Source organism: Camelus dromedarius, chromosome X, assembly GCF_036321535.1.
Source record: "Camelus dromedarius isolate mCamDro1 chromosome X, mCamDro1.pat, whole genome shotgun sequence".
NCBI classification, from domain to species: domain Eukaryota; kingdom Metazoa; phylum Chordata; class Mammalia; order Artiodactyla; family Camelidae; genus Camelus; species Camelus dromedarius.
The window spans coordinates 5,023,864-5,047,951 of NC_087472.1; the positions used below are offsets into that span (position 1 = coordinate 5,023,864).

Here is a 24,088-nt window from a genome sequence, read left to right on the forward strand (position 1 = left end):
CATTCAGTCTGAGCTTTGTGTGGGTCGAAAGCCCTGTGCCCCACTGGTCTGAGCCGACTCGCCAACACTCACGGGGGCCCCGGCTGTCCTACCACCTGGTGCCTCATGCCACGTAGCTGAGAACACAGGGAAGCCAGGCATCGGTGCTCAGGAGAGCCTGACACCGGATTCTGCCCACGTGGCCTGTCCCAGCCCCGCGGGATCACCATCCATCCTGAAATGGAGACGGGGCCCCAGGAGGCGGGTCTGGGTGTAGGAGAGAGGGTGTGAGGATGGAGAAGGCTCCTGGATGTGGGGGTAAAGGCTCGGCCCTCTGAAGTCTGCTCTTCTGTTCAGGCTGGGGCCCTGCTCCCACTTCCTCCTGCCCACTCTGCTCGGCTTCTCTCCCAGCTGACTGGGGGGCCCACGTTCTCCTGCAGGCTCACTGCCCTGGGCAGATGGGGTGTCAGGCAGGCGGCAGGCCTGTAGTTCAAAGCATGGTGCCCTTGGGTCCGGTGGGCTCTCAGGGCTCCCGCAAGGGGGCGGGGATCCGCGCCTCAGGGCCCTGGGCAGGCACCTGTGTCTGGGGACGGCCCAGGTTTCCACATGCGGCACACGTGGCATGTTTGGTCCATGTGTGTGGTGCGTGGATGTACGTGTACATAAGCACATACAGTCTAGACATGTGATACAGATACACGCACAGTAGGTGCAGATGAGAATTGACAAGTGAAAGTCACGGCTCTGGAACAGGTACTATTATCTAGTCATCAACGCAAGGGATCCGCAGCTCCCCTGCCACTGCTCAGCCTCTTCAGGAAAAGGTAAGTCTTTCGAACAGACCGTCCCCGAGGTCAGGCTGGTTGTCAGCGAGTCGCCGAGGGAAGCTGTGTTGCTCTCTGCCCCTTCACGGTCACCAGGAGGCAGGTCCCCTCCAGCATCTTTGCTGGGACTGCAGCCTTTGTGTGCGAGGGTGGGTGAGGGCCCTCCAGGGTAAGGACAGAGGGGTCCAACCACCCGACAACACAGGGACCCTAAGAATGCAAATCGGCCCCGTGCGGGAATCCTGGGGGCCCCCGGACGGGGCTGTCAGGCTGAGCAGTCCCCGGCCCCCACTTCCTCAGCGAACTCGGGGAGTCAGAGGCTAGGTCTGAGAGACGCAGTCTCAGGAGGGCAGAGGGCGAATCCAGCTCCTGTCAGGAGTCAAGGTGAGGACACAGGAGACTGAGGCCCGCAGGGAATCCACCTCCGGCCCCCCCCGACAGCCCTCGGAAACCCCTGGGCTCAGGGTCCAGATGTGACGGGCACTGATGCCCCACCCTTGGGAGGTGAGAGAGGTGAGGGCCTGGGTGAGGGAGGCCGGCTTCAGGTTTGCAGAGGGAAGGAGCCCAGCGTTGCCAGGAGTCAAGGTAGAACCGTGTGTGGGGACTCGGTTTGCAGGCATCCAGGTCGGTTCTGCGGTCACCCCTGGGAGACCCAAGGCAGGGTTGCAAGGATCAGATCCCCACCCCCTCATCCCCGCTTCCCTCTCTGGTGTCCTGGCTCTGGAGGGTCCGAGTCCAAGGGGACCAAGCTCAGGTGGGCAGAGGGAGGCACCCAGGCCCAGCCGGGAGCCCAGGTGAGGAGCAGAGGGAGGGCTGAGGGAACCCATGGAATCCATCTCAGCCCCTGGCATCCACAGTCCTGGGAAGCCCTGGGCCTGGTGGCCTGATGTGAGTCCAGAGGCTCCCCTGGGGGTCTCAGGGCAGTAAGGGCCTTGGTGTGAGGGTGTGGGCTCGGGTCAACAAGGGGGCGTCCCAGGACCTGCCGGGGCTCAAGCTGAGGACGCTGAGGGAGGACCGAAGGGGCCCCACAGATCCCCGCCCCTGCTGTCAGCCCTGGGAGGGCCTGGGTGGGATGAGCACTCGTGGGGTCCTGACTTCCTGACATCCGGGTCTGGGAGGGACTGGGGTCCTGGGATGAGGGGCGGGGCCTCGGGTGGCCAGAGGGGAGACCACATGCCGCCTGAGTCAAGGTGAGGACCCCGAGGGAGAACGGAGGGATCCTGCACCCGGGACAGCGTTGCACCTTGGAGACCATAGGGCAAGGTGACCACTGGCGGCATTTCCTGACATCCGGGTCTCTGAGGGACTGGGGTCCTGGGATGAGGGGTGGGTCCTCGGGTGGCCAGAGGCTAGACGACATGACGCCTAAGTGACGACCCTGAGGGAGAACTGAGGGGACCCCGAACTCGGAAAAGTGGTCATCCAACACAAAGGGGCCCTTGCTAGCTGCTGTCCGGAGGCCCGAGGGCAGGACAGGCCCACGTGTCGTGTCATGACCGCGGCATCCTGGTCTCAGAGAGACCTGGCACTTAGTGTGTGATGGGGGGGGGAACCCTCAGATCTGCAGAGGAGAGAATCCCAGGTCCCACTGGGAGTGAAGGTGACGACCGCGAGCCAGCAGTGAGGGACCCTGGACCCGAAAACACAGTCGGTCCTGGGACGTGATAGGGCGGCATCACCTCAGGCAGCATTTCCTGACATCCGGGTCTCGGAGGGACTGGGGTCCTGGTTTGAGGGGCGGGGCCTCGGGTGCGCTGAGGAGAGAATCCCAGGTCCTGCCGGGCGTCAAGGTGAGGACCCTGGGGGAGGACTGAGGGGGCCAGAGACCCCAGAACACAGTGGGTCCCGGGAGGTCATGGGGCGGCATCACCTCAGGCAGCATTTCCTGACATCCTGGTCTCGGAGGGACTGGGGCCCGGGTTTGAGGGGCGGGGCCTCGGGTGCGCTGAGGAGAGAATCCCGGTTCCTGCCGGGCGTCAAGGCGAGGGCCCTGAGGAAGGACTGGGGACACCCTGGACTCCAGAATCGAGGGGACCCCAAGATATGTACCCCGGCAGGCAGCCCTCGGAGGCCTCAGGCCGGACGAGCCCATGGCAGCGTGCCGGGACTTCCGCGTCCGGGCCTCGGAGGGACTGGGGCGCTGGTGTGGGGAGCGAAGCCTCAGGTTGGGAAACGCGGGGCTGAGGGCCTGTCAGGACAGTAAGCAAGGACTGTGAGGGAGGACTGCGGGACCCTGGACCCCAGTACAGAGTCGGTCCTGGGAGATCATAGGGTGGCATGACCACAGGCACATTTCCTGACATCCGCGTCTCAGAGGGACTGGGGACCAGGTTTGAGGGGCGGGGCCTCAGATGGGCTGAGGTGGGAATCCCCGTTCCTGCCTGGCGCCACGGTGAGGATCCTGAGGGAGGACTGAGGGGACCAGAGACCCCAGATCAGTGGGGACCCGCCGAACCGATCCTGCCCCTGCTTTTCTCCCTGGGAGGCCCCAGGGCGAGATGAGCACACGTTGGTGTCTCGACTTCCCCATCCGGGTCTCAGAGAGACTGGGGCCTTAATATAAGGAGGGGGACCTCAGGTATGCAGAGGAGGGTATCCCCGGTCCGGTCCCCCCGGTAGTCAAGGTGAGGACCCTGAGGGAGGACTAAGAGACCCTGCACCCCGGAACAGAGTCGGCCATGGGGGGCTATAGGGCAGGATGGCCAAAGGCAGCATTTCCTGACATCGCGGTCTCAGAGGGGACAGGGATCCTGGTATGAGGGGGCGGGGCGTCAGATGGGCAGAGGACAGAATCCTAAATTACCAGGAGGCAATGTGAGGACCGTGAGGGAGCCTTTGCCCTTGTGCTGGGTCTTGGAGGCCCCAGAGCAGGGCGACCAGGTGAGATGCTTTCTGACCTCTTAACTCAGAGGTCCTTGGGAGGTGAAGTCCCTGGTCTGAGGAGTGTGGCTCAGATGTGCAGAGGGTGGTCTCCCCGGAACCCCCAGTAGGACTGGGCAGACCCCCTCCCCAGGTAGAGGGGGCCTCAACAGAAACTTGCTCCTCTGCTCCTTCCTGGGAGGCCCGGGTGTGAGTCAGGAGGCATCACCTCCCCACTTTATCCTCAAACTCAGTGCGATGGTGGTGTCGGCCTGCAGGGGACAACCTCATGTTAGCTGAGGGGAGGGTTCCAGGACTTGCTGGGAGTAAATGTGAATATCTTGATACTGAGAGTAGAGAGTGAGCCCACAGAATCCGGCCCTGCCCCCTGTCATCCCTGAAGTCCCTGGGCAGGAGTGGCCAGTGGTGCTGCCCCCTCACCTCTGCCCCAGGCTCTCAGGGAATTCAGACCTAGTTCTGAGGTTGGCAGAAGGAGCCACAACCGGTCAGCAGCAGAAGGACTCACAGGATGTGCCAGGACTCAGGAGAAGGACCCTTTGGGTGGATGCAGGGCGTGAGGAGACCCTCACCCCAAAAGAGATGGGAACTTACAGTGTCCGGCTTGAGCTGTTTCAGCCCTAGGAGTCCCCGGTCAGGTCTGGCCGGATGGGGCCTGCCATCACTTCCGTCACGTGGTTGGGGGTGGGGTATCTCAGGGTGTGAGGACCTTGGTCTGAGGGGAAACATCAGGCCAGCAGAGGGAGGAGTCCTAGGATATCCCACGTGTCAAGGCAAGGACTCTTCATGAGGACCAAATGTACCCCGCCATCTCAGGAGAGGAAGGACCCCACCGGCTCCAGCTGACCCCTGTTCCCAGCCCTGGAAGGAACAGTCAGTGGTGGCCCTAAGTGCCGTGCTCACTTCCATCCTGGGTGGGAAGGTGGGAGTCTTCAGGGAGTTGAGGTCTGGGTCTGAAGGGCAGATGTCAACTCATCATCCCAGGTGGGGGCAGGGGGGAAGAGCAGGCCCTGGCGGGAGTCAAGATGCATGGCCTCCAGGCACTGAGGGCACCTCCGCCCAGGGCAGAGGGGCCGATCCCCGCTGCCAGTGCTTCTGGGTTTTTCGGGGGGAGCTGGGGGTGGATGTTGTGTAAATGGATCCTGGGACCAATTTCCACGTAGGGGAGAGGTTCCCCAGACCAACGACAGTTCTCAGACAGCAGCAGAGTGTTCAGGAATTCAACTGCGTTCTGACACTGTCTAGCCAGAGATGGCATCCGACCCTCTGGTTCAGGCTCAGTCCTCCAAGACTGCCCTCCCCCCACCACTTCAGAAGCCCACCGCAAGGCAAGGTTCTTGCCTGTGCTGCTAAATGGCCAGCTGTAGGTTGGGGATTCCAACTCCCTCCTCCTTGGGTTTCCAACGCTGGTGACAAGTCGAGGCTGTTACGTGTCCTTCTGAAAGACCTGTCCTTCTGAAAGACCTTCAGAGGTTGCCACGCCCTCCTCCTCAGGTTTGGTTGATTTGCTAGAGTGGCTCACAGGTCTCTGACAAACATACCACTTCCTAGATCACCAGCTGAACATAAAGGGCATGAGTCACGAAGAGCCAGATGGAAGAGGTGCTAGGGCCAAGGTGTGCGGGAGCGGGGCCGACTTCCCCGCTCTCTCAGACAGCGCCACTTGCCCCAGCTCTCTACCTGCTCGCCAACCCAGAAGCTCTCCAAACCCATCCTTTTGGGGTTTGACGGAGGCTTCATTACATAAGCACGATTGGTTAAATCATTGGCCATTGGCAATTGAACTCAAATCTCCAGCCTTTCTCCCCTCCCTGGTGGTGCTGGGGAGGGGCCAAAAGATCCAAACTTTTAATCACATGATTGGCTCTTCTGGCAACCAGCCCCATTTTAGGTGCTTTGCAAACACATCTCATTCACATAAAAAACAAAAAAAGCACATTCATCACTCTCAACACTGAGGACATCCCAAGGGCTTTGGGAGCTGTGAACAAGGAACTGTGCCCAGAAACCAAAGTCAATGACCAGAGGTATCCTTGTCCTGAATCACAGCAGGAAAGGGGCCTCCTCTCCTTTCTCTCCCGCCTTTCAGGGAGGTGAGGACCTTGGTGTGAGAGGACGGGTCAGATCATCTGAAGGAACCACGCCTTGGCAACAGAGAGAAGAGTCCCGGGTCCTCCCAGGAGTCAAGGTGAGGGCCCGAGGGAAGGGTGAGGGGACCCGCACGCCCACAACAAAGATGGGACACCAAAGGAAACCTCGTTCAGCCCTAGAAACCCTGGGAAGGTCGATAAGCTTGTCCTCCCACAAGGCCACTGGGTCCCCACCTGTCACCCCGGCCCAGACTCCTGTCAGCTGCCAACACCTGTCATTATGTCCCTGGTTCAGATGAGTGAGCTCCGCCAGGCTGTGGAAGACCTTCAGGACCCAAGAGACGCCCAGGGCCTGGTGGATGTGCAGCAGCTGGAGGCTGAGCAGGAGGGGGCCGCATCCCCCCGGTCCTCCTCGTCCTCCTCCTCCTCCTCCTCCGTCTCCTCTTCCTACTCTGCCGGTGCCGAGTCCCTGCGCCAAGGGGCAGAGCTTTCAATGATGGCTGACCTGGTGAGCTTCCTGCTCCTCAAGTATCGCAGGAAACAGCCGACCACCAGGGCAGAAATGCTGAGTATCCTCAGAGCATACCAGCACCACTTCCCTGTGGTCTTCAGCCAGGCCTCTGAGTGCATGCAGCTGGTCTTTGGGGTGGATGTGAAGGAGGTGGACCCCAAGGAGCACTTGTACATCCTGGTCCCCACCCTGGGCCTCACCTGTGATGGGATGCAGGGTGATGAGCGGAGCATGCCCAAGAACGGCCTCCTGGTGATACTTCTGGGTGTCATCGTCCTGGGGGGAGAGGGGGCGCCTGAGGAAGAGGTGTGGGGAGCACTCGGTGTCATGGGGGTGTATCCTGGGAGGGAGCACTTCATCTATGGGGAGCCCAGGGAGCTCATCACCAAAGCGTGGGTGCAGGAGGGGTACCTGGAGTACCGGCAGGTGGCCGACAGCGATCCCGCTCGCCACGAGTTCCTGTGGGGGCCCCGGGCCCACGCGGAGACCAGCAAGTTGCAAGTCCTGGAGCATTTGTTTAGACTCAACAGTAAGGGTCCCATTTCCTTCCCGTCCCTGTCTGAGGAGGCCGTGAGCAATGAGGAAGAGGGGGCCTGAGCCAGACTTGCAGCCGCGCTCCTTCCAGGCCCCTGTCCAGCAGCTTCTCCTGCCGGGCAGGAAGGGAGTCCATCCTTCACTCTGTGTTTGCAGAGCGAGCGGTCAGCCTTGGAAGGAGTGAGGGCCCGGGCCAGCTCGGGGGGCACGGCGTACAGCATCTCTGGGCTCCTCCCGTCCTTTATGGTGACGTGGAAATTGATCTTTGTTTCCTGTAGGTGTTTTTCAGTGCTGTTCCTATTAATAGAAGATTTAATAAGCTTCAGTATCTAACTTTGTGAATGACATTGATCACAACGTGTGTGTGCTTATCCAGTTCAAACACAACAATTTTCCTCTTCTGTAAAGGAGACTGAAATCTCTATTTTTTTTTTCCCTGTCATCCTGGATGACATAATATGGAATTGCAATTAGAATTGTTCGGGAAATGTGAGAGTAATTAGCAATAATATAGATGAGGGAAGATTTAGAACAATAAAAGTAAAAATATTAACTCGCTTCTTATCCCTTCTTGTTTGTCATTTTATACGTGTAATATCCCTATGTTTAATTGGATTTCCACGGGTTATTTAAGAAAGTAGGAGAAAATCAGTCTGAATCAAATAGGATCCCCGCTCACCGTCTCACTTCATCCGCACACACTCACCGAGCCTCTGCTCTCCGGAGGGCTCTGTGTTAGTGGGGACACTAGGAAAAGCAAGACACACCCCACACCTAGAAGGACAGGCTAGGAGCCCAGTCACATCAGGAAGATGGTGACATGTCCCTGAAGTCCCACAGAACAAGGGAAAGAAGCGGCGAGGTGGAGGGGGTCCGGGAGAGAGCACCCAAGTGCAAGTGCGCAGAGCCAGGGCAGGTGGGGGCTTTGGGAAGCTGGGCTTCCTTCTGTGGGAGGTGATGGTAATGAAGCTGGGTGGTGGCGGCGGCCAGACTTGAAGAAGGCGTGTTTTGGGTTTCAGAAGCCACAGTTCGGATGGAAGGGCGGCTGGGAGGGGGCAAAGGTTGTTCCTTGACTCCCTTCCTAGGAGCTCGGTGTTGAGTCCAGCTGGGAACGCTCCCCCACCCCTCAGTGTAACCTAGCCTCTAATCGGGAGAATTTACTTAGTTTCATTTACGAGGCATGCTTTTTGGCTGATTAGCTCTTCCACATCCTACTGAGCTGTGTGTTCTCTAACATGACCTGGATAACAAACCAACCAGCCAAGTCCCAGAGGAGGGAGTGGAAGGGTCTGGGGCCAAAGAAAATCAGAAGCAACTGCCAATCATCGCGGTTCCAACAGGCAGCGCGCCCCGCGCGAGGTGCTTGGCGCACATCGCACGCACCCCTGCAGTCCTGCGGGCCGGGCCTCCTCACACCCGCCCACTGCACAGATGAAGACCCTGGGGTCGTGGGGCTCGGGAACCTTCCCAGGATCACGTGCTAGTAAGTGACGGGCTGGGGCCGAGACCCCTGGTCTGAATTCATCTAGAGCCCACGCTGCGCCCACCCATCGCAGCCTGCGGCCCGCCTCCTGACCCAGAGTCCACTTGTCTCCTCAGTGTCCTCATGGAGTCTGTCGGGTGACAGAAAGTAGGATCCTGAGGCCCAGGTAGTAAAAGCTGGACCAAGAAAGGAAGGTGACTGTGACAATCAAAGCCAGGGTGAGGACTGTCTGCGGTTTCTTGAGAGCTGACCCTGCCAGGTGGTGGCACTGCTGTCCAGTCCCAGCCCTTATCCCACACGACAGCACCCTGCCCTGGTCTCCTCCTTCCTCGGGGCCCTCCTGGCCAACTCGAACCTGACCTGCTGACTTGGTCATCACAGGGGGTGGGGGTGTGGAGAGAGAGAGAGAGAGAGACAGAGAGAGAGAGAGAGAGAGAGACACAGAGAGACGGAGACAGACAGAGACAGAGACAGAGAGACAGTCACGGAGACAGACACAGGGACAGAGCGAGAGCCAGAGCGCGAGACTGGGCTTGAGACTGGGATTGGGATTGTGGTTGACTGCGTCTTGAAGGCCACATTTCTTATGGGATAACATCCCTAACGTAGACTTTTCAGAAGCTGGAGAAAAGGTAACACTAGGGAACATCCTGACACCGTCTCCCCGTCCCCAGTGGGGGAGGGGAGCGGCTGTAACAGAGCTTGCCTGGGGCTCCTTTGGAAAGTGCATTGCACCCGACGGCCCCTGTGCCATTTGAGCTTCTAAGGATGGCTTTCCCGGGTCTCCTTGGCCTTGGACAACTACGAAATGAGTCATCACTGGACAAGGAAGACTCCCCTTTGCTGCTGTCCCTGCGGGGTGCAGGTGGCTTCCGGGCAGACACAAGGCCCCCAGTCTGGGCTGAGGCCGTGGGCTCGGGCGTCCGCAGTGGACCACAGGCCGGCTCTACTTCTCCGTCGGGCGGATCCTAGGCCCACGACTCCACCTTCCCCGGCCCGGGCCGGGCCTTCCCTGCCACCTGCCCCGGGTCAGACGGGAAGAGTCCACGGCGCTGCACCGCAGAGCGCTCAGCACCGCCAAGGGAATGCAGGCGCCCTCCCACCTGCTCGAGCTGTCGCAGTGACCGTGCACAGCTGCTTTCAAGGACACTAAAGCCAGCTCCTGGGGGACATACAAATTTGTTCGTTCCAAGATAGGCTGGGGACCCCATTCACATCCTAGTCTGCTGTCCTCAGGGACCTCTTTCCTGGTCTGGAGGGGGAGGCAGATACACCCAAGGTCTCAGGGAGACAGGAGCACCCCATCTTGGGACTGGACATGCAAGGCGGGCTGTGGGAGCCTTGGGAGGGAGCCTGGGACCGGAGGAAGCCCTGACTGCCGAGGTGGCCTGGAAGCCGGGCCGGCCTTGAAGCCGGGCCCCAGCATGCAGAGCGGCCTCTGGATAGAGACGGGCATCGCCACCCGACGAGGCAGCTTGAGGACACGCCCAGACAGGGGAGTTCTTGGCGGGTCCCAGAGCAGCTGGGGACTGGGTGCGGGTCTGGCCCAGGGCCCATGGATGGTGACGGAGAGCGCTTGGGTGGTCCTCTGGGCTGGCGGACACCAGGGGCTAAGGCAGGTGCAGCGGCCGGCGGGCCAGGCTGGGAAAGGCAGGCCTTGGACGTCGTGAGGGCTGGTATCGAGTAACAAGTGTCCTGAGCCATGGCTGAGAGCGACCCCTGGGGCGCTACACGTAGCCACGGCCCAGCCGGCCCCCCCGGGGGGGGGCAGGGGTGCGTGGGAGGGAGGGAGGCAGACCTGTGAGGGGGCAGGCCCACCAGACCCAGGGTGTGAGGGAGGGCTGGAAGGAGCGGGCGGCAGGCGAGGCCACAGGGCTGGGATCGGCCCACCGATGTCCCAGCCTTTGGGCCCCCTTCTGAGACGCCCCCATGGCCTCCACTGAAGTTCGAACTCTAAGGACACGTCCCTGCAGGAGGGAGTGACCCGAACAAGTGCTCTGTAAACCTGTTTAGAGGCACAAAGACCTGAGCCCAAGCTCTAGTCTCGGCCTAGGAGCTCCACGAAGGCTGACAGTCCTCAGACTCGAGGGCCCCTTGGGAGAATCTCTTTCGAACCCCTTGCCCTCCCCTTCTGGAACAGGGAGTGGCCCTCAGAGAGGACAGACGCCTCTCCTTAGCGGCAGAGCTGGGATGAGGACCTAGGAGCCTGGCAGACGGGCCTTTCCAGGTCCCATTGTCTCTCCCTGTGCAGTGACTAGGAAGAACAGCCACCACAGCGGCTACAGAACACGTGTCCCCCCAGACCACTGTCCTGTCTGTCCTGCCATCCGTGGTGAAGACGGCTCTCGGGCGGGATTTGTCCCATCCCACACCCAGAGCCTCATCTATTTTCAGTCACACGTGGACGGGCTTTCCGTTGGTCACGTCTAGCTCAACAAGTAGGAATTGTCCTTGGGAGTGAGTCTGTAGAGTAGGCCCCTTGAAAAGTACCGCACCCAGAGCAGGCAAAATTATTCAGTGTACCTGCCACCGAGGTGACGGCGGGACGGGGACCCAGGGCTGGGGGTGGGGCTGGCTCGGGGAAGGCGAGCAGGGCAGGCCTGGGAGCAGACCAGGGAAATGCTTGCTCTCAACAGATCAGAATACATGCTGAACCCCCAGATCAAGGACTGCAAAGGGGAAGAAGCAGGGCAGAGCCGAGTTGGAAGCGGAAGGCCAGCAATCTGGCAGGGCAGGAGCCTAACCCCCCCCCCCCAGTGACAGAGGGAAGAGGGCCTTAGAGCAGCCTCAGGGGAGGCTGAATCCGAGGTCTGAGGGAGGTGCTCTGACGCGGACTAAGGCCGGTGTTCTGAAAGTGAGTGCTCTCGGGCCACGAGGAGTTTCTATGGCAAGAAATGGACACTAAAGAGGATCCCATGTGCTCTGGAGAGGGGTGGGGCTGCGGACAGCGGAGCTCAAAAGGAGGCTCCAAAGCACAGGGGAGGATGCGGCCATCCACTCACGCGGCACGGGGGGAACCCTATGTGCCAGGTGCTTTGGTGACACTGAAGTGGGACGTGGGGAGTGCCCCCACACGCTCCCACACACAGCCCCACTCTGGGGACAGCTCGACCCAGGGGCAGGAGAACGGAACACTTCCTTACGGCCCATCAGAGCTGGACCGACCAGCCAGCAGGAACAGCTGGAAGAGACCAAGGCAGGAGCTGGTGGCGGGGGGGGGGGAGGGGGCGCTGCCAGCCAGCCCGGGCTAACCAGCCCACTCGGACCACCACTTCCGGGAGGTGCAGTCGCCCGGGGCCCATCTCACCCCTGCCGCCTTGGTGGTAGCCAAGCCAGGGCCAGCCAGGGCCTGGCCCTTGAACAAATCGGAGGCTGGCAACAGGCGTCCCCAACCTTTGGGGATGGAAACAGGATCATGTCTGTCCGCCCACTCAGGGCCTGGCCCCTGGGAAAAAGGTGCCTGGCAGCAGATGGGAGCCTTCTCCCGGGAACTTGAACATACCTTCCTACACTTTTAGAAAACAGAGAAGCTGGGGCTCTGTACCCCTCGCCTCCCCTCCCCTCCCCTCCCCTCCCCTCGGCCAGGGCTCCCTGTCCAGACCAACTCTGTGACCTCACGTGACACATAAAGAGGACGATGACCAAAGTCGCTGGTTGCCCTGCTACCGAGATTCTAGAATTCTGCGGACACTATTTACTGGGCGTCCCTGCTCAGATTGAAGGCACTTCTGCCCTGAGAGCTCAGTGATCTGGTCTCAGGGAGAGCGTGTGCCTGGTCTAGACTAGCTGCATGGCGAGTCAGAGCCCCGACGAGGAATATACGGCCACGGCGGCCCCCGCAGCTGATGGAGAGCCCCCAGCGGGGGCCCCATCGGGTTCATCCCCGGATCCAAAGGTGGATTCGAGGGAGATTTTGGAGAAGCCCGGCGACCAGGCCGAGAGCCAAGATCCAGGCTCCCAAGACAACCAGCCACCACAGGACCCAAACCCGGGTCCCGCCAACGTGGACGGAACCCATGGTGTTCTTGGGCTCTCCTTCCCGAGAAAGCTCTGGATGATAGTGGAGGACGAGGCCTTCACGTCCGTGCGCTGGAACGACAAGGGAGACATGCTGATCATCGAGGAAGACCTTTTCCAGCGGGAGGTTCTTCGCCGGCGCGGCGCAGACAGGATCTTTGAAACAGACAGCTTGAAGAGCTTCATCCGCCAACTGAACCTCTATGGGTTCAGGAAAATACACCTGCCCGGCACTCTGGGTCGCTCTCCGGGGAAGAAAAGGCTGATGGTAACGTAGACAGCCCTTCCGTCTCCCGAGTTCTCTGTTCCTGGAACGGCTTCCTAGTCCTGAGCGGATGAGTGATGTGCTGGGCGGGGTTCATTCCCGAGGGGGACTTTTTTCCTGTGAGCCAGTACTGAATGAAGGCTGAGGCAGTCCGGCGTGTCATGGAAGGCTCGCCCCTTAGAGATGCCCTGCGGGTGTGACCGAAGACCCAGGGGCCACTTCACGTCAGGGAGCTAGAGTGACACCTCAGCCCAGGCACCACGTAGCTTTAGTGAGCGCACACTCCAGGGCGAAACAAAACTTGCCAGGAATTTAAAAAGACCTTTTCTCCACAGTCAAACAAGACCTTTATGATGGAGGTGGGCGGGGAGGAGTGAATATTTCCCCCGAAATGACGAGAATGATTCTTGTCCTTTCAGATCTACCACAACTGCAACTTTCAGAGAGAGAAGCCCCTGCTGATCGAGAACATGCGGAGAAAAGGTGACCCGAGAGCAACTGCTCGGCCCGCTTCCAGCACAACCACCCCAAAGAGAAAGAAGCAAGCCGTCCCACCTATGAGATGCACCCAATTTTTCCATCAGAATGACTCCACCAATGATGCCGACAGGAAGACCCAGAGGGAAGCCCCCCGTGCTCAGGTGCCCAGCGGCATCCGGGCCTTCGTGCTCCCTGGCGTCTTGTCTGCCGGCCGGGTGGCCAGGTTGGTGGTAGTGCAGCGTCCCTCCAGCGAGCAGGGCGGCCCGAGTGGGGAGGGCACCTCCAGGAATGTCACGCTAGTGCCCCCGGCTACTGCCGGAAGGGACGGTGCAGGGGAGCTGCCCAGAAGCCCCCCCGTTTGCCCCGATCCCAGCTCGGTGGTGTCCACGTGCAACACGGGTTACTGCATGCTGCTCGCGGCCCTTCTGCTCATGGCCCCCAACCAGGAGGCCCGAGGCCGATGAAGAGCCCGAGGGCTCTTCAGATTACAAGTGTGCTCTCTGCCAACAGTTCCAGAACAACCCAAAGCGCTGAGCTCACAGACCACTAGAGACACACGAAGAGCACCGTCCTGTAACCATGAACATTTTGGGCTTTAATAAAGAAAAGCAAAACTCCCCGGGACTAAATAAACAATCTGCGAGACCCGCGGGTCCGTGTTCTTTCTCGCGTTCGATTCCGCACACCTCTCACCAGATAAGCCCGCGGAGGCTGGAGACCCCGGCCGGGGGCAGGCTTTGGTCCCCATCGGCCTCTTGCATCTGAAGCTGTGGCATCTCGGACACCCGCCCAAGGAGGTGGGGAGCGAGCACTGAGGCGAGCCCAGGAAGGTCTGGTCCGCTGGGCCGGGCCTGCCCGTCAGGGGACAGACAGCCTGGCTTCTGACCTCGGGGGTGTCTCCCCCCCATCATTCATGCATCGCGGAGCAGGAGGGTCTTCCTCCTGGGTCCCGCAAGGATGCCAGAAGTTTCTGATCAGCAGCTCAGCGTCTCCAGCTCACGATCCAGGGGCCCCCCACGGAGGCCCGCCGTAAAGTAGGGCCACCCCCTCCACCAAGGGCTGAGAGCACTGCAGCCTGGCTCCGAAGAGACGGGGGGTTGCAGTCAAACGCCTGGGGGGAGGCCCGTCACCCTCGAAGATAGCAACCACTGGAAACCCTACTCTCAAGTGACCAACCCCCCCCCCCCACAAATGTATAAAAGATCTCCCACCCAGCGAACACCAGCACTGCTCACTTCCATCAGGGCTGTAGTTAGGACCCTTTCTTGGGACGTGAAGCGGCCGTGCGGCACGTCTAACACACCGGCTCCGTGAGCCAAGGGACACTTTACAACAGGGCGAGAGTCATCTGCGAGGCAGACGGTGCTCTTTCTGAGTCCGACGTCCTCTTGCCCGGGAGTCAGGCCGTCGCTGGCTGGTGACTCCCTGGCAAGCACTCAGCGCCCGCTCCAGCCGTCCCACATCGTCTCCTGGATGCTCTTCAGACCCTCTAGGGGTTTTGACCAGAACAAAGGCGGGGAGAACACTCACCAGCTCTCTCAAAACACATTTCTCTACACAATCCAGAATCAGCAGGGCCAGAATGAGCAGCGGCCTGCAAGGCCGCTTCCCCTTGTCCTAGAGGTCCAAAGTCCTTGAGACTCTGTCACCGAGCCCAGGGAGGCATCTCCCTGCAGGGGTCCCGCTCCCCCGTCCCCGCGTCCCGGTGGACACATCTGTTTCCGGGAACAGCACAGAGTGGGGAGCGCCCTCCAGGGCGGCGCCGATTCAGAGCGAACCAGCGGAGCACGTCCAGGGCGTGACGGCGAGCTGACCGTGCCACGGTTTAGCTTGGTCTCTCGGTCACCTCCTCTCAAGAGCCCACGCTGCTCAGACCTCTTGCCCAAAGGGGATCAGGTGCTTGGGGACGTCTACCTGGAAGATGCCCTTCCCGCCTCTCCTGGGCACGGGCTCCAGTAACCACCGGGGGTTGGAGAGCGTGGTCAGGTACTTCTGCTGCAGGTTGGTCAGGACGGCTCGATTCTCCAGTTCCACAGCCTCCTCGGGACCTAAGTTTTCTGGGCACAGCAAAGTGTCCCCAACGTCAACGAGCCCTGTGCACAAAGAGAGAAGCACACAGATGTCTTCCCTTCCATAAACCAGGCCTGCCCCTAAGAGAACATGGTTATTCAAGGTCACAACCACTAGAGACGGAGGCGATATCAGCACGTGGACCCAGAGTCAACTGGGTCGCGCTGGCTGAGCACTTCCGAGGAACCGACGTCCCTCTTCAGGGCACTTGGGGCGAGGCCGAGGGAGTGACCCCACCCACGTCAGTGCTGAAGGCCGCAAGTCACGATCAGAAGGGGACCCTATGGGCAATCAGGTCCCCAGGCAATCCGCCAGGTGACAGCTGCTGATGCAGGACCACAACCCATGAGGGTTTAGGGGACTGGCTCAGGTGGCTGCAGCGTTAGGGGACTGGCGCAGGAGGCCGCGGGCAGCAGGGGTGGGCCAGGCGTAGGAAGCCTGGAGGGCAGCCTGAGTCCACAGACCCCTGACCTGCTCTGGGTGCTGCGCTGTTCATCACAGTCTCTGCGGTGCGCCCACACATGTGCACTGGCACGCTCACGCTCACACACACACACATGGAAATGCCACACGCAGTCCTGGACCCTCCTCTGCCTCTTAGAGCCCAACGGGAACTGAGGCCCCGAGCAGCGGTGAGGGAACTTCGGCCCGCCAACCGCCAGCCCGTGGACTCTGGCTGCCCCTCTGAAGGTGTCTTGCTCCAAGAAACCGCAGCCCACACACCAAGGTATTTGAAAGAAAACAAGTCACAGAGGCCCTGCGGGAGAGCCTGGGGGCCGCCCTTGGAGGCTCCGGAGCAGGGCTGGGCACACCACCACTTGCCAGCTATGACTCCGCGGCCAAACTTCTCCCCATCCTGAAGCAAGGCCTGGATCTGGGCAGGGGTCATCCCCAGCCTCTCCACCAGCAGTTCCCTCCAGGCAGTGTCCTCCCAGTCCCTGTGTGCGATGTGCACGGCCAGGGTCCGGTGCCGGTGGCCGCTCAGCAGGGGACGCCAACGCGTCTCCAGGGTCTTGACCCCGTTCAGGACGAAACCTGCATAAGGCTGCCGGAAGGAGAGGCAGCTGAACTTCATCTCCTGCAGCTCCCCTGACCTCACGTTGCTGGGGAAACACAGAAGCAAGTGTCAGTAAGCCTGAGGCGCCGGCCCTCTGAGCTCACGGCCCGTGGACCTGACCTCCCCACAATGTGCCCCGGTGCCCTGACCCTCCACTGACCTGGACGGTGGGGGATCAGAGGGCGCTGGCTCCTTCCCTGTGTTCACGCAGTCAGCTCACAGGCCCAAAGGAGGAGCTTGGTCACTCGGAGGATCTGTCCATCAGATGGAGTCTGCGGGGGCTCACAAAGGAGGGTGGGCACAGGGAGAGAAAGGCGTGTGGTCAGTTCTACAACAGAGGTCCCCGAGCCCGGGGAGCACAGAGCAGGTAGAGAGGGCCCCTCGGCTTCACAGCCGTGTGGCCAGGCTCTGGTCCTCTCCCAGCACAGACAGGGACAGTCCTGGGCTTTGCTTCTCTCCCCACCCCCGCCCACCCCCCGCAGCTCCCCCGGCCCCAGCATTCCCAGTGCCCTGCAGATGCCCCATTACCACCCTTACCCCTGGGCTGCGGAGCGCAAATCCTTGCTACCAACCTCAGCCCAGCCCTGGGACGCCCTGGATCTCAGGTGTCTCCTCCACACGCCTCTGGGTGCCACCTCCTTCACCCCTTCCGGCACCCCTGCCCTCCACTGTCCACAGATGCCCCCGCCTGGAGCCCAGAGAACCGACAAATGAGAGCAGGAACCACCGGCACTGGTGTAAGCTCCGTCTCCATGCCGGGCCCTGGCACGACCACCATCCACATCCAGGAATCAGAGATATCGATCCTCCAATATCCCAGGAGGGGGCAGTGCTACCGTCACCCCACTCCACAGCTGAGAAGGAGGCGCCGAGGTAGAAAGAGATGGCACGTGACTCCAGAGGGCCTGACCGCATGCACTCGCCTCCTTGTACCTGGAGGGGAGGATGGCTCCGCCTCCCTGAGGACACAGCTGTGCGGCAGGAGGAGCAGGGCCCCAGGCCCGAACCTCAGCTGGGTCTCGGCACCTGGCGGAGCCCCAGTTTCCACGTGGCTGTGAGGACGGGGCACATGGCCCCAAAGGCACCCAGCCCAGTCCCTTCTAGGGCTTTGCTTCTCCAAGCGGAACAGGGGCCCACGAGGCCCCACATGCTCTGGCTCCTTCCCTGGCTGCCTGCTCTCCTCTCCCCTTTATTTACCCCCTGCAGCCATGAGGGCCTCCCTTCCAGGCCTGGAACATTCCTAGTGTGTTCCTACTCAGTGACTTGGTGGGTTATTATGGGGTACACTGCGTTCCCCGCAAATTCATGTGTTGACGTCCCAATGTCAAGTACCCCAGAGCATGACCTTACAGATAACAGAAAGGGCTTTACAAAGGTCATCATGTTAAAATGACTTCCTCAGGGTAGACCCTCATCTCATAGGCCTGGTGTCCTTATAAAAAGGAGAAATTTAGAGGCAGGCACACACACAGGAGAACTCCACGTGAAGACGAGGCGGGGCTCTACAAGCCAAGGGAGGCCAGCGACTGCCAGCCAACCCCCGGAAGTGCGGGAGGCACGGGACAGATCCTCCCACAGCCCTCAGGAGGGCCAAAAATCGGCCGCCACCTTGATCTCAGGCTTCTAGCCTCCGGAACTGAGAGGGGAGGCATTTTTGCTGTGTAAGCCACCCAGACGGTGGGCCTCTGACACGACTGCCCAGGACAATGGACACCGAGGGTGGGTAACTGTAAAGGGAAGAAGGGGGCGGAGTGCCCTCCTGTTGATGCAGAGGGTACCTGCTTGGCCGCCTCAGGAGGAAATGCTCTTCCACTTGGCTCAGCTTCCTCACCTGCAGGGGACGAGAGAGATAAGGAGAGAAGGTCATCAGCTAGAAGACAGCAACATGAACCACAGTGTCTTCTCCTCAGCAGGGACTGGAGACCACCGGGACCCAGAAGGGCCCGACTGAGGAGAAACACACATGGCATCTCACTCGGGGCTGCTTCTGCTCTTCAGGGCAGTGGGTCTCTCGTCCCCCCGCTGGGTCAGGGTCCCCACGATGCCTCAAGCCCGCAGCAGAGAAAATCACTTCACCTAAGTAGATCATGTTCTCACCGCCCAGCAGACCCTAGATCCAACAGAAGTCGACACCTGAAGGATTTGGGGGCCCCACAACACGTTCCCCTCCATGGAATCCCGGGTGTGCCTTTCCACCGGGAGGGGATGGGAAAGGGCGGCCTCGGCTGCCATGCCGCTCCCAGCCCCACAGCCGGGAAACCAGTGCCCCGAGGAGGTACCATCGGAGGACACGGCGAGTCTCGGCTCCCTCCGGGGCTGGGCGGGATGGGTCCTGGCTCCGTGAGGGCGGCGCGAGTCGCGAGGACTCTGGGACGGCCCGGCGGCGGCCACGCGGCTGGACGGTCTTCCCCGTCCTGGGGACTCCGAAGTACTGACAGGGGACAGCGCCAGCTGGCCCTAACCGCGCTCCGTTCGCAGACTCGCTGACGCCCCTTATTTCCGGGTGTACGGAAGCACGTACCACGTACGCACGCAGCACGCAGGTACGCAGTTACGTAACACGCGCTTAGGAACAAGGACTCGTTCCCACGTAGGCCCCGCCGCTAGGAGGCGCTGTTGGAGCCGCCAGGCCCTGTGGCCCGCGGGACGACCAGGCCTGAAGGAGGTTCGCAATCCAAGGCCGGGAGCGGCACCGGAGGAGGTCAAGGAGGTGGGCGGGGCGGAGAAGGGGCGAGGAGGGGCGAGCCGAGGGGCGGAGCTGCGGGGAGGAGGCGGGGATGGGAGGAGCTGGGGGAGGAGTATCAGGGGCCGACCTGTGGTAAAGAGCTGGGGAGGAGGAGTTGCGGGAGGGGGAGGCGGAGCCTCGAGAAAGCGACAAGGGAGAAGCCGGGGCGGAGCTGTGAGGAAGCTTGGCGAGGAGGAGCTGTGGGAGGAGATGGGGAGAAGCAGGGCGGAGCTGCGAGGAAGGAGGCGGAGCTGCGGGGAAGGAACTTGGGTTGGAGGAGTTAAGGGAGGCGCCTGTGGGGCAGGTGTTTGAGGAGAGCTGGGTGAAGAGGCAGGCAGAGCCGGGGAGGAGCAGGGCGGGGCTTTCAGGGGGAGGAGCAGCTGAGGGAGGAGCCGAGTGGAGCTGCGGAGGAGTGGGGCGGAGCTGAGGAAACGCTGGGACGCAGTGGGCTGGAGCTGGGAGGAGCTGGGGGAGCAGTTTCTGGGACTGAGACGTGGGAAAGAACTGTGTGAGGAGGCGCTCCTGGAAGAGGCGGCAGAGCCGGGGAGGAGCAGGGCGGAGCTTTCAGGGGGAGGAGCAGCTGAGGGCGGAGCCGAGTGGAGCTGGGGAGGAGTGGAGCGGAGCTGACAGGGATGGAGCTGTGGGTCTTGGGAACCCATGGAGGGTGGGCGGGGACAGGCAGTGCCCTTTTGAGTCTCTTGACATAGGCGTCCAGTCCAGGCCGCAGCAGTCGGCCAGAGTCGCAGTGGCAGCCCCCAGCGTTGTCAGCGACCTCATCGGACCGTCGGAATGGACCTCAGACGACAGGGAGGCGGAGAGAGGGCGGAGCCTCTGGGCTGAGTCCTGCATCTCAGGGCTGAATGCTCAGGCCAGTTCCCCTCCTCCAGGCCGCCCTGGGACTGCTGGCCAAGTCCTGAGGTACAGTCTTGGTCTGGCCTTTTTGCAGGTGAGAAGGAAAATCCCCACACTGTTTCCTGCTGCTCCGCGGACCTGGGGTCCCACACAAAGCCAGCTTCCCTGTCAGAGCCCTTTTCTGTCCTCTTCCTCTCCCCTGGGGGCTCAAGCCACTCGATGCCACCCGCCTGGCTCTGCTCCTTTGGTTCCCTTACCGTCGCCCTCCCTCCCTGTTTCTTTGATGACCAAGTCCTGTGTCCCTGCCTCCCAAGTGACCGATCAGAATAAATGCTTCTCTTCCTGTCCCCACTGCCCCTTCCGGAGTTCAGGCCTCATGGCCGGGGCCTGTGCTATTACCTGAGCCCCCCACCGGCCTGGACGCCTCCTGTCTCTCCTCCTCCAGGGGCTGCTCCACACGTGTCTAACTGCACATGTGTCCTTGTCAGCCCCAGACTGAAAACCCTGCCAAGTCCTCTCTTGTTTAAGCTCCAACACCTCGGGGCCCAGGTAGGGCCTTCCAGTGGCCCCAGCTCTCCCTCCTGGCCACCCAACAGTCTAGGTCACTGGGCTGTCCCTGCACAGTGAGCGCACTTGCCCTACCCCGACTGGAGGCTTTGGCACGCGCAGTTCCACACCTGGAAGGCTGGCTCCTCTTGTCCTGACAAACGCCTGTCCTCCTTCCGGGCGCAACTGGAAGCTCCCCATCTCCGCCCGCCCCCCGGGCGCCAGGCACTCTTGTCTGGGAGTTCTGGTAATGCTGCGCCTTGCTGCTGCCATCCTTCCCTGGGCTTTTCCTCCTGGGTTGTAGCTGCTCTCCAAGAGTCCGTGGCCCGCTCAGCGGCGCTGGGTCCCTTGACGGCGAGGACAGTGTCTTACTCATTTCCCTAAGCTGGGTGCTCCGACACGGTGGGGTGGGTGCTTAGGAAACTTTGGGTCCGCAGAGGACTGCTTTGTCTTCCAGCGAGCTGCACCTGCTCTCTCCTTGCAGAAGCCCGAGGAAGCAGGGATGCTGGCCCTGAGGTGAGGGGGCGGAGGGTTGCCTTCATGGGATTTAGGCCTCCGGGCTGCGGGGGACCTTAACAGTCACCAGATCCAACTCAGCCCATGCCGGCATCCCCTCCTCGGCTTCTTGCGCCCATAGAATGGTTACCAGCTGTGTCCTGACACCCCAGAACCTCCTCCTAGCGGTTTCAAATCATGAGGGACGGTTCCCGGAATGCTGGGCTGCTGCTGGAGCTCCTCCCGAATCTTGCTTGAAGCAAGAGAACTTGCCCAGTGAGCCGGAGACGTTTGATATGTGGCTGCTGGTGGGGAACAGCTGTGATGGTGCTGCGTAAGGACCCCCTTTTCTGGCCCTCCCCTCTATGCTGAGAAGCAGGGTGCCCCAGGTCCCCGAGGAGGGGAACAGGAAAGGGAGGAGTGTGGTCTGATGTGGGGACAGTTGCAACGGTAGTGGCTGCCGGGCCGGTTCTCTACCAGGTGTGTGGGCCCAGGAAGAGTGGCCTGGCCCTGTCGCAGGTGGGCGTGGGCTAGTATTCGGCTGTCCCTGTGAAAGGCACCCGACTGCAACTCAGTTTTGATTTTCCGTACAAGTCAGTGGGCGCCGATCCTTACTACAATCTGATGTCTGACTTCCCGGTGAGTTTCTTCACCTGCTCCTTCCCGTGTCCTCCACAAATGAAGTCCTGGAAGAGCGGGCCTCCTCCCCCTCCCTCTCTGGTCATCAGGGTGAGTCAGCCTTCCCTCCCAGACTGGGCCTCCCGGCCTCCCCCTGCTTGCAGCTCCTGCTCCCTCCCTGCCACTGCCCCTGGACCACACCCCACGGGACAGGAGCAAGTCCCCTCCTCAAGCTCTGCTTCTTCCCCAGATGCACCCAGTCTTCCCTGTTGGACGTCCTTGCTGTTTTTGCCATTGCCCTTTGGGGGTGACAGTGGCCCCGGGACATTGCCTGTTCTCTGGAGCTCAGGGCACCTGTTCAGAGTCACCTTCCCTTTCTGGTCCCTCCTCCCCAGGGCACCTGTAGAGCTCGGTGTCTCGGGGGCCCTTCTGAGCACCTGCCTTTGCAGTTTCCCCTCCTTCTCATCCCCAGTGACCTTGGTCCATCCTGCCCCCGGCTCAAGCCACCCCTGGGAACTCACCACCGCTGTTCTGTCCTGCTCCTCTCCCTGGCTCCGCCATCCCTCTGTTTGCCCCAGAGGTCCTCCCAGCCGTCCTTTCTGCCCCCTGTGACTTCCCAGACCCCCGCCCCTTCTCTGTGCCGGGCACACGCCCCCCTTTTTCGCTGAGAGGCGCAAACCAGGCGCAGACCACGCCGCGGTAAGTGCCGCCCCACCGCACGCGCCTCTCGCAGGCCTGAGCGGGTTCCAGTTTGTTCCTGTGGCAGGTTTCGGGGCACCACAGGCCTGGGGCTGGCTGGGCCCAAATTCTCCATTTCCCTCCTTCCCGGCAGGGCTGCTTTCCTCTGTGAAATGCCTTTTGCCTGTCTGTCTACTTTGCTGCTTGTCCTTTTTGTGCTGAGTTGTGGGGGGTCTTTTTGCAACCTGGGTACTCATCCTGCCCTGCTTGTTTGTGTTTCAGATGCCTCCTCCTGCCCCTCGGAGGCTGGTTTCCTCCTGTCTTCGTAGGCCAGCTTTGGACTCAGTATTGGCCTAGAGGCTCCAAACTGTATGTGACCCCAAAGGTCAGGGAGTGTCCCGACCCCCCCCCAAGGCCGCCACCCACCCCCAGGCCCGCCACCTGGGGTGAGGATCCCTGAGGGGGAGGTGCCCCGGTGTCCAGGGCTCTGCCCGTGAGAAAGGGCTCCTTCCTGTCTGTGTAAGTCAGTCGGTTACCGCCTGGCTTCAGTTCCATGCCCTGGACTCACGCGGGAGAAGCCCGGGGCAGCCGTGCAGCTGTGGGAAGACAGCAAGCCTTGTTTCTTCTGCCCCAACTCTCCTGGTTTACCTCCCGCCCCTCTGGCCCGTCTCTAATCTGCAGGCCCTGTCCCCGGCTTCCGCTGTGTCCCCTGGCAGCTCCAAGCTCCGGTTGGCCAAGGCCCTCTTCACACGGCCCAGATTGTGTGGTCCAGCCTGAGATCTGTACGTATTTCTGATTTTTGTCTTCATGACTCTCCAAGGCCTCGGGGAGAAGCTGCACCACAGGGGACCTGCCGATGTGGGCGGAGACGTTGCCGCTGCTGGTCCCGTGGTGCCTGCACACGGACCCTGGCACACAGAGTGGGAGCCAGGGGCGTGTCTGGGCACTTCTGGCGCTGCCCCGCCCGCACTCATGTTACAGACCATTCTGCCACCTCCCACGGAGGCGGGAGATGCTCTTTCTGTGTCTCCATCACTCCTAAGCTCTCCTGACTTCGTGCTCCTTACCGTCCTCGGTCTCTGAGCAGAGAAGCCCCGACCCGGGTGCCAGGCCCTCCACAGCCGGACGAGGGGCTTCCTGACACCATGCTGCGGCCAAGCAAACGGGCCCAGCTTACTTGTTTGCTAGATTCAGTTGGGGCGGGGGTCTGGAGCACGAGTTGCCGTCCCCTAACCGTGGTTGCAGGGCTTGCACGAGCAGACTGACGTGCTCTGGGCAGAGGACCCGTTCAGCCACCTCTTGAGTGTATCTGTGTACTCACCATGGGGACTTTGCAAAGTGCAGAAAGGATGTGAAGAGTCAGGACCAAAGACGCTCATAAGGCATCGCCCGGAGGCAGAAGCGTTCACAGTTGGGGCATATTTCCCCGTTCTTTTTCTCGGCATTTTCCCTTTACTCACTTGAGTTCATGCAGTGTTAACGTTCTCTCTTACGTTTTTTCACTTGGCATCAACTGTTATCCCAAGTTCTGAAAGGTTCCTCGGAAGACATCTGACTAACCCCACACTTCATTCTGGAGGATGTTGGATTCCAGGCTCTCTTGCTCAAGACCACGTGACACATCCTCGGGAATGGCCCAGCGTCCCTCAGACAAGTGACACCCGCTGCTCAGAACCTCCAGCACGGGTCCTGGGGTGGCTGCAGAGACAGAGTTGATTGAGTCTCCCATACCTGTGTTGAGTTGGGCCCTGTGTCCAACGGCCTCGAACTATCTGGTTGTCCCATTTCCCAGTGTTGGGTCGCCCGGTGCAGAGCCCGAGGTCCCTTTGGGAAGGGCTGGGGGGTCATTCCTGTGTCTCCTGCCACAGTACTGTAATGTCCTTCCCCCGTGGACCCGGCCACCTCCCTAGTCGGTTCCAGGTCTGAAAACTGGCTCAGGGGCAGAGCCTGGGCAAGGGATCACAATTCATGTATTGGGGTGACTGCC

General features: G+C 61.1%; 3 protein-coding genes and 1 pseudogene across 13 annotated transcripts; 3 read left to right on the forward strand and 1 right to left on the reverse strand.

Annotated features, from left to right (window-relative positions):
* Positions 1–1,971: 1,971 nt before the first annotated feature.
* Positions 1,972–6,878, forward strand: LOC135320130 (melanoma-associated antigen 8-like). 2 transcript variants are annotated; one of them, XM_064482750.1, is made up of 3 exons: positions 1,972–2,066; positions 5,770–5,868; positions 6,066–6,878. In XM_064482750.1, exon 3 carries the CDS (start codon positions 6,066–6,068, stop codon positions 6,876–6,878), a length of 813 nt encoding a protein of 270 aa, XP_064338820.1. In that variant the 5' UTR covers positions 1,972–2,066; positions 5,770–5,868. The 2 variants fall into 2 exon arrangements, with proteins under 2 accessions (XP_064338820.1, XP_064338821.1); XM_064482751.1 differs by lacking the exon at positions 1,972–2,066 and adding an exon at positions 2,546–2,593.
* Positions 5,473–18,777, reverse strand: EOLA1 (endothelium and lymphocyte associated ASCH domain 1). 10 transcript variants are annotated; one of them, XM_064482758.1, is made up of 6 exons: positions 18,467–18,696; positions 17,966–18,018; positions 16,760–16,875; positions 16,348–16,459; positions 15,953–16,233; positions 13,635–15,153 (listed from the first exon to the last, which is right to left on the reverse strand). In XM_064482758.1, exons 5-6 carry the CDS (start codon positions 16,203–16,205, stop codon positions 14,930–14,932), a joined length of 477 nt encoding a protein of 158 aa, XP_064338828.1. In that variant the 5' UTR covers positions 16,206–16,233; positions 16,348–16,459; positions 16,760–16,875; positions 17,966–18,018; positions 18,467–18,696; the 3' UTR covers positions 13,635–14,929. The 10 variants fall into 10 exon arrangements, with proteins under 10 accessions (XP_064338830.1, XP_064338828.1, XP_064338825.1 ...); XM_064482755.1 differs by having other exon boundaries at positions 16,348–16,468; XM_064482760.1 differs by adding an exon at positions 5,473–7,112 and having other exon boundaries at positions 14,975–15,153; positions 16,348–18,018.
* Positions 12,089–13,594, forward strand: LOC135320163 (heat shock transcription factor, X-linked member 3-like; annotated as a pseudogene).
* On the forward strand, positions 18,418–24,088 carry LOC105106551 (uncharacterized). The gene is made up of 9 exons (XM_064482903.1): positions 18,418–18,527; positions 18,666–18,730; positions 19,404–19,858; positions 20,795–20,826; positions 20,948–21,139; positions 21,404–21,534; positions 22,384–22,486; positions 22,783–22,883; positions 23,628–24,088. Exons 1-6 carry the CDS (start codon positions 18,418–18,420, stop codon positions 21,435–21,437), a joined length of 888 nt encoding a protein of 295 aa, XP_064338973.1. The 3' UTR covers positions 21,438–21,534; positions 22,384–22,486; positions 22,783–22,883; positions 23,628–24,088.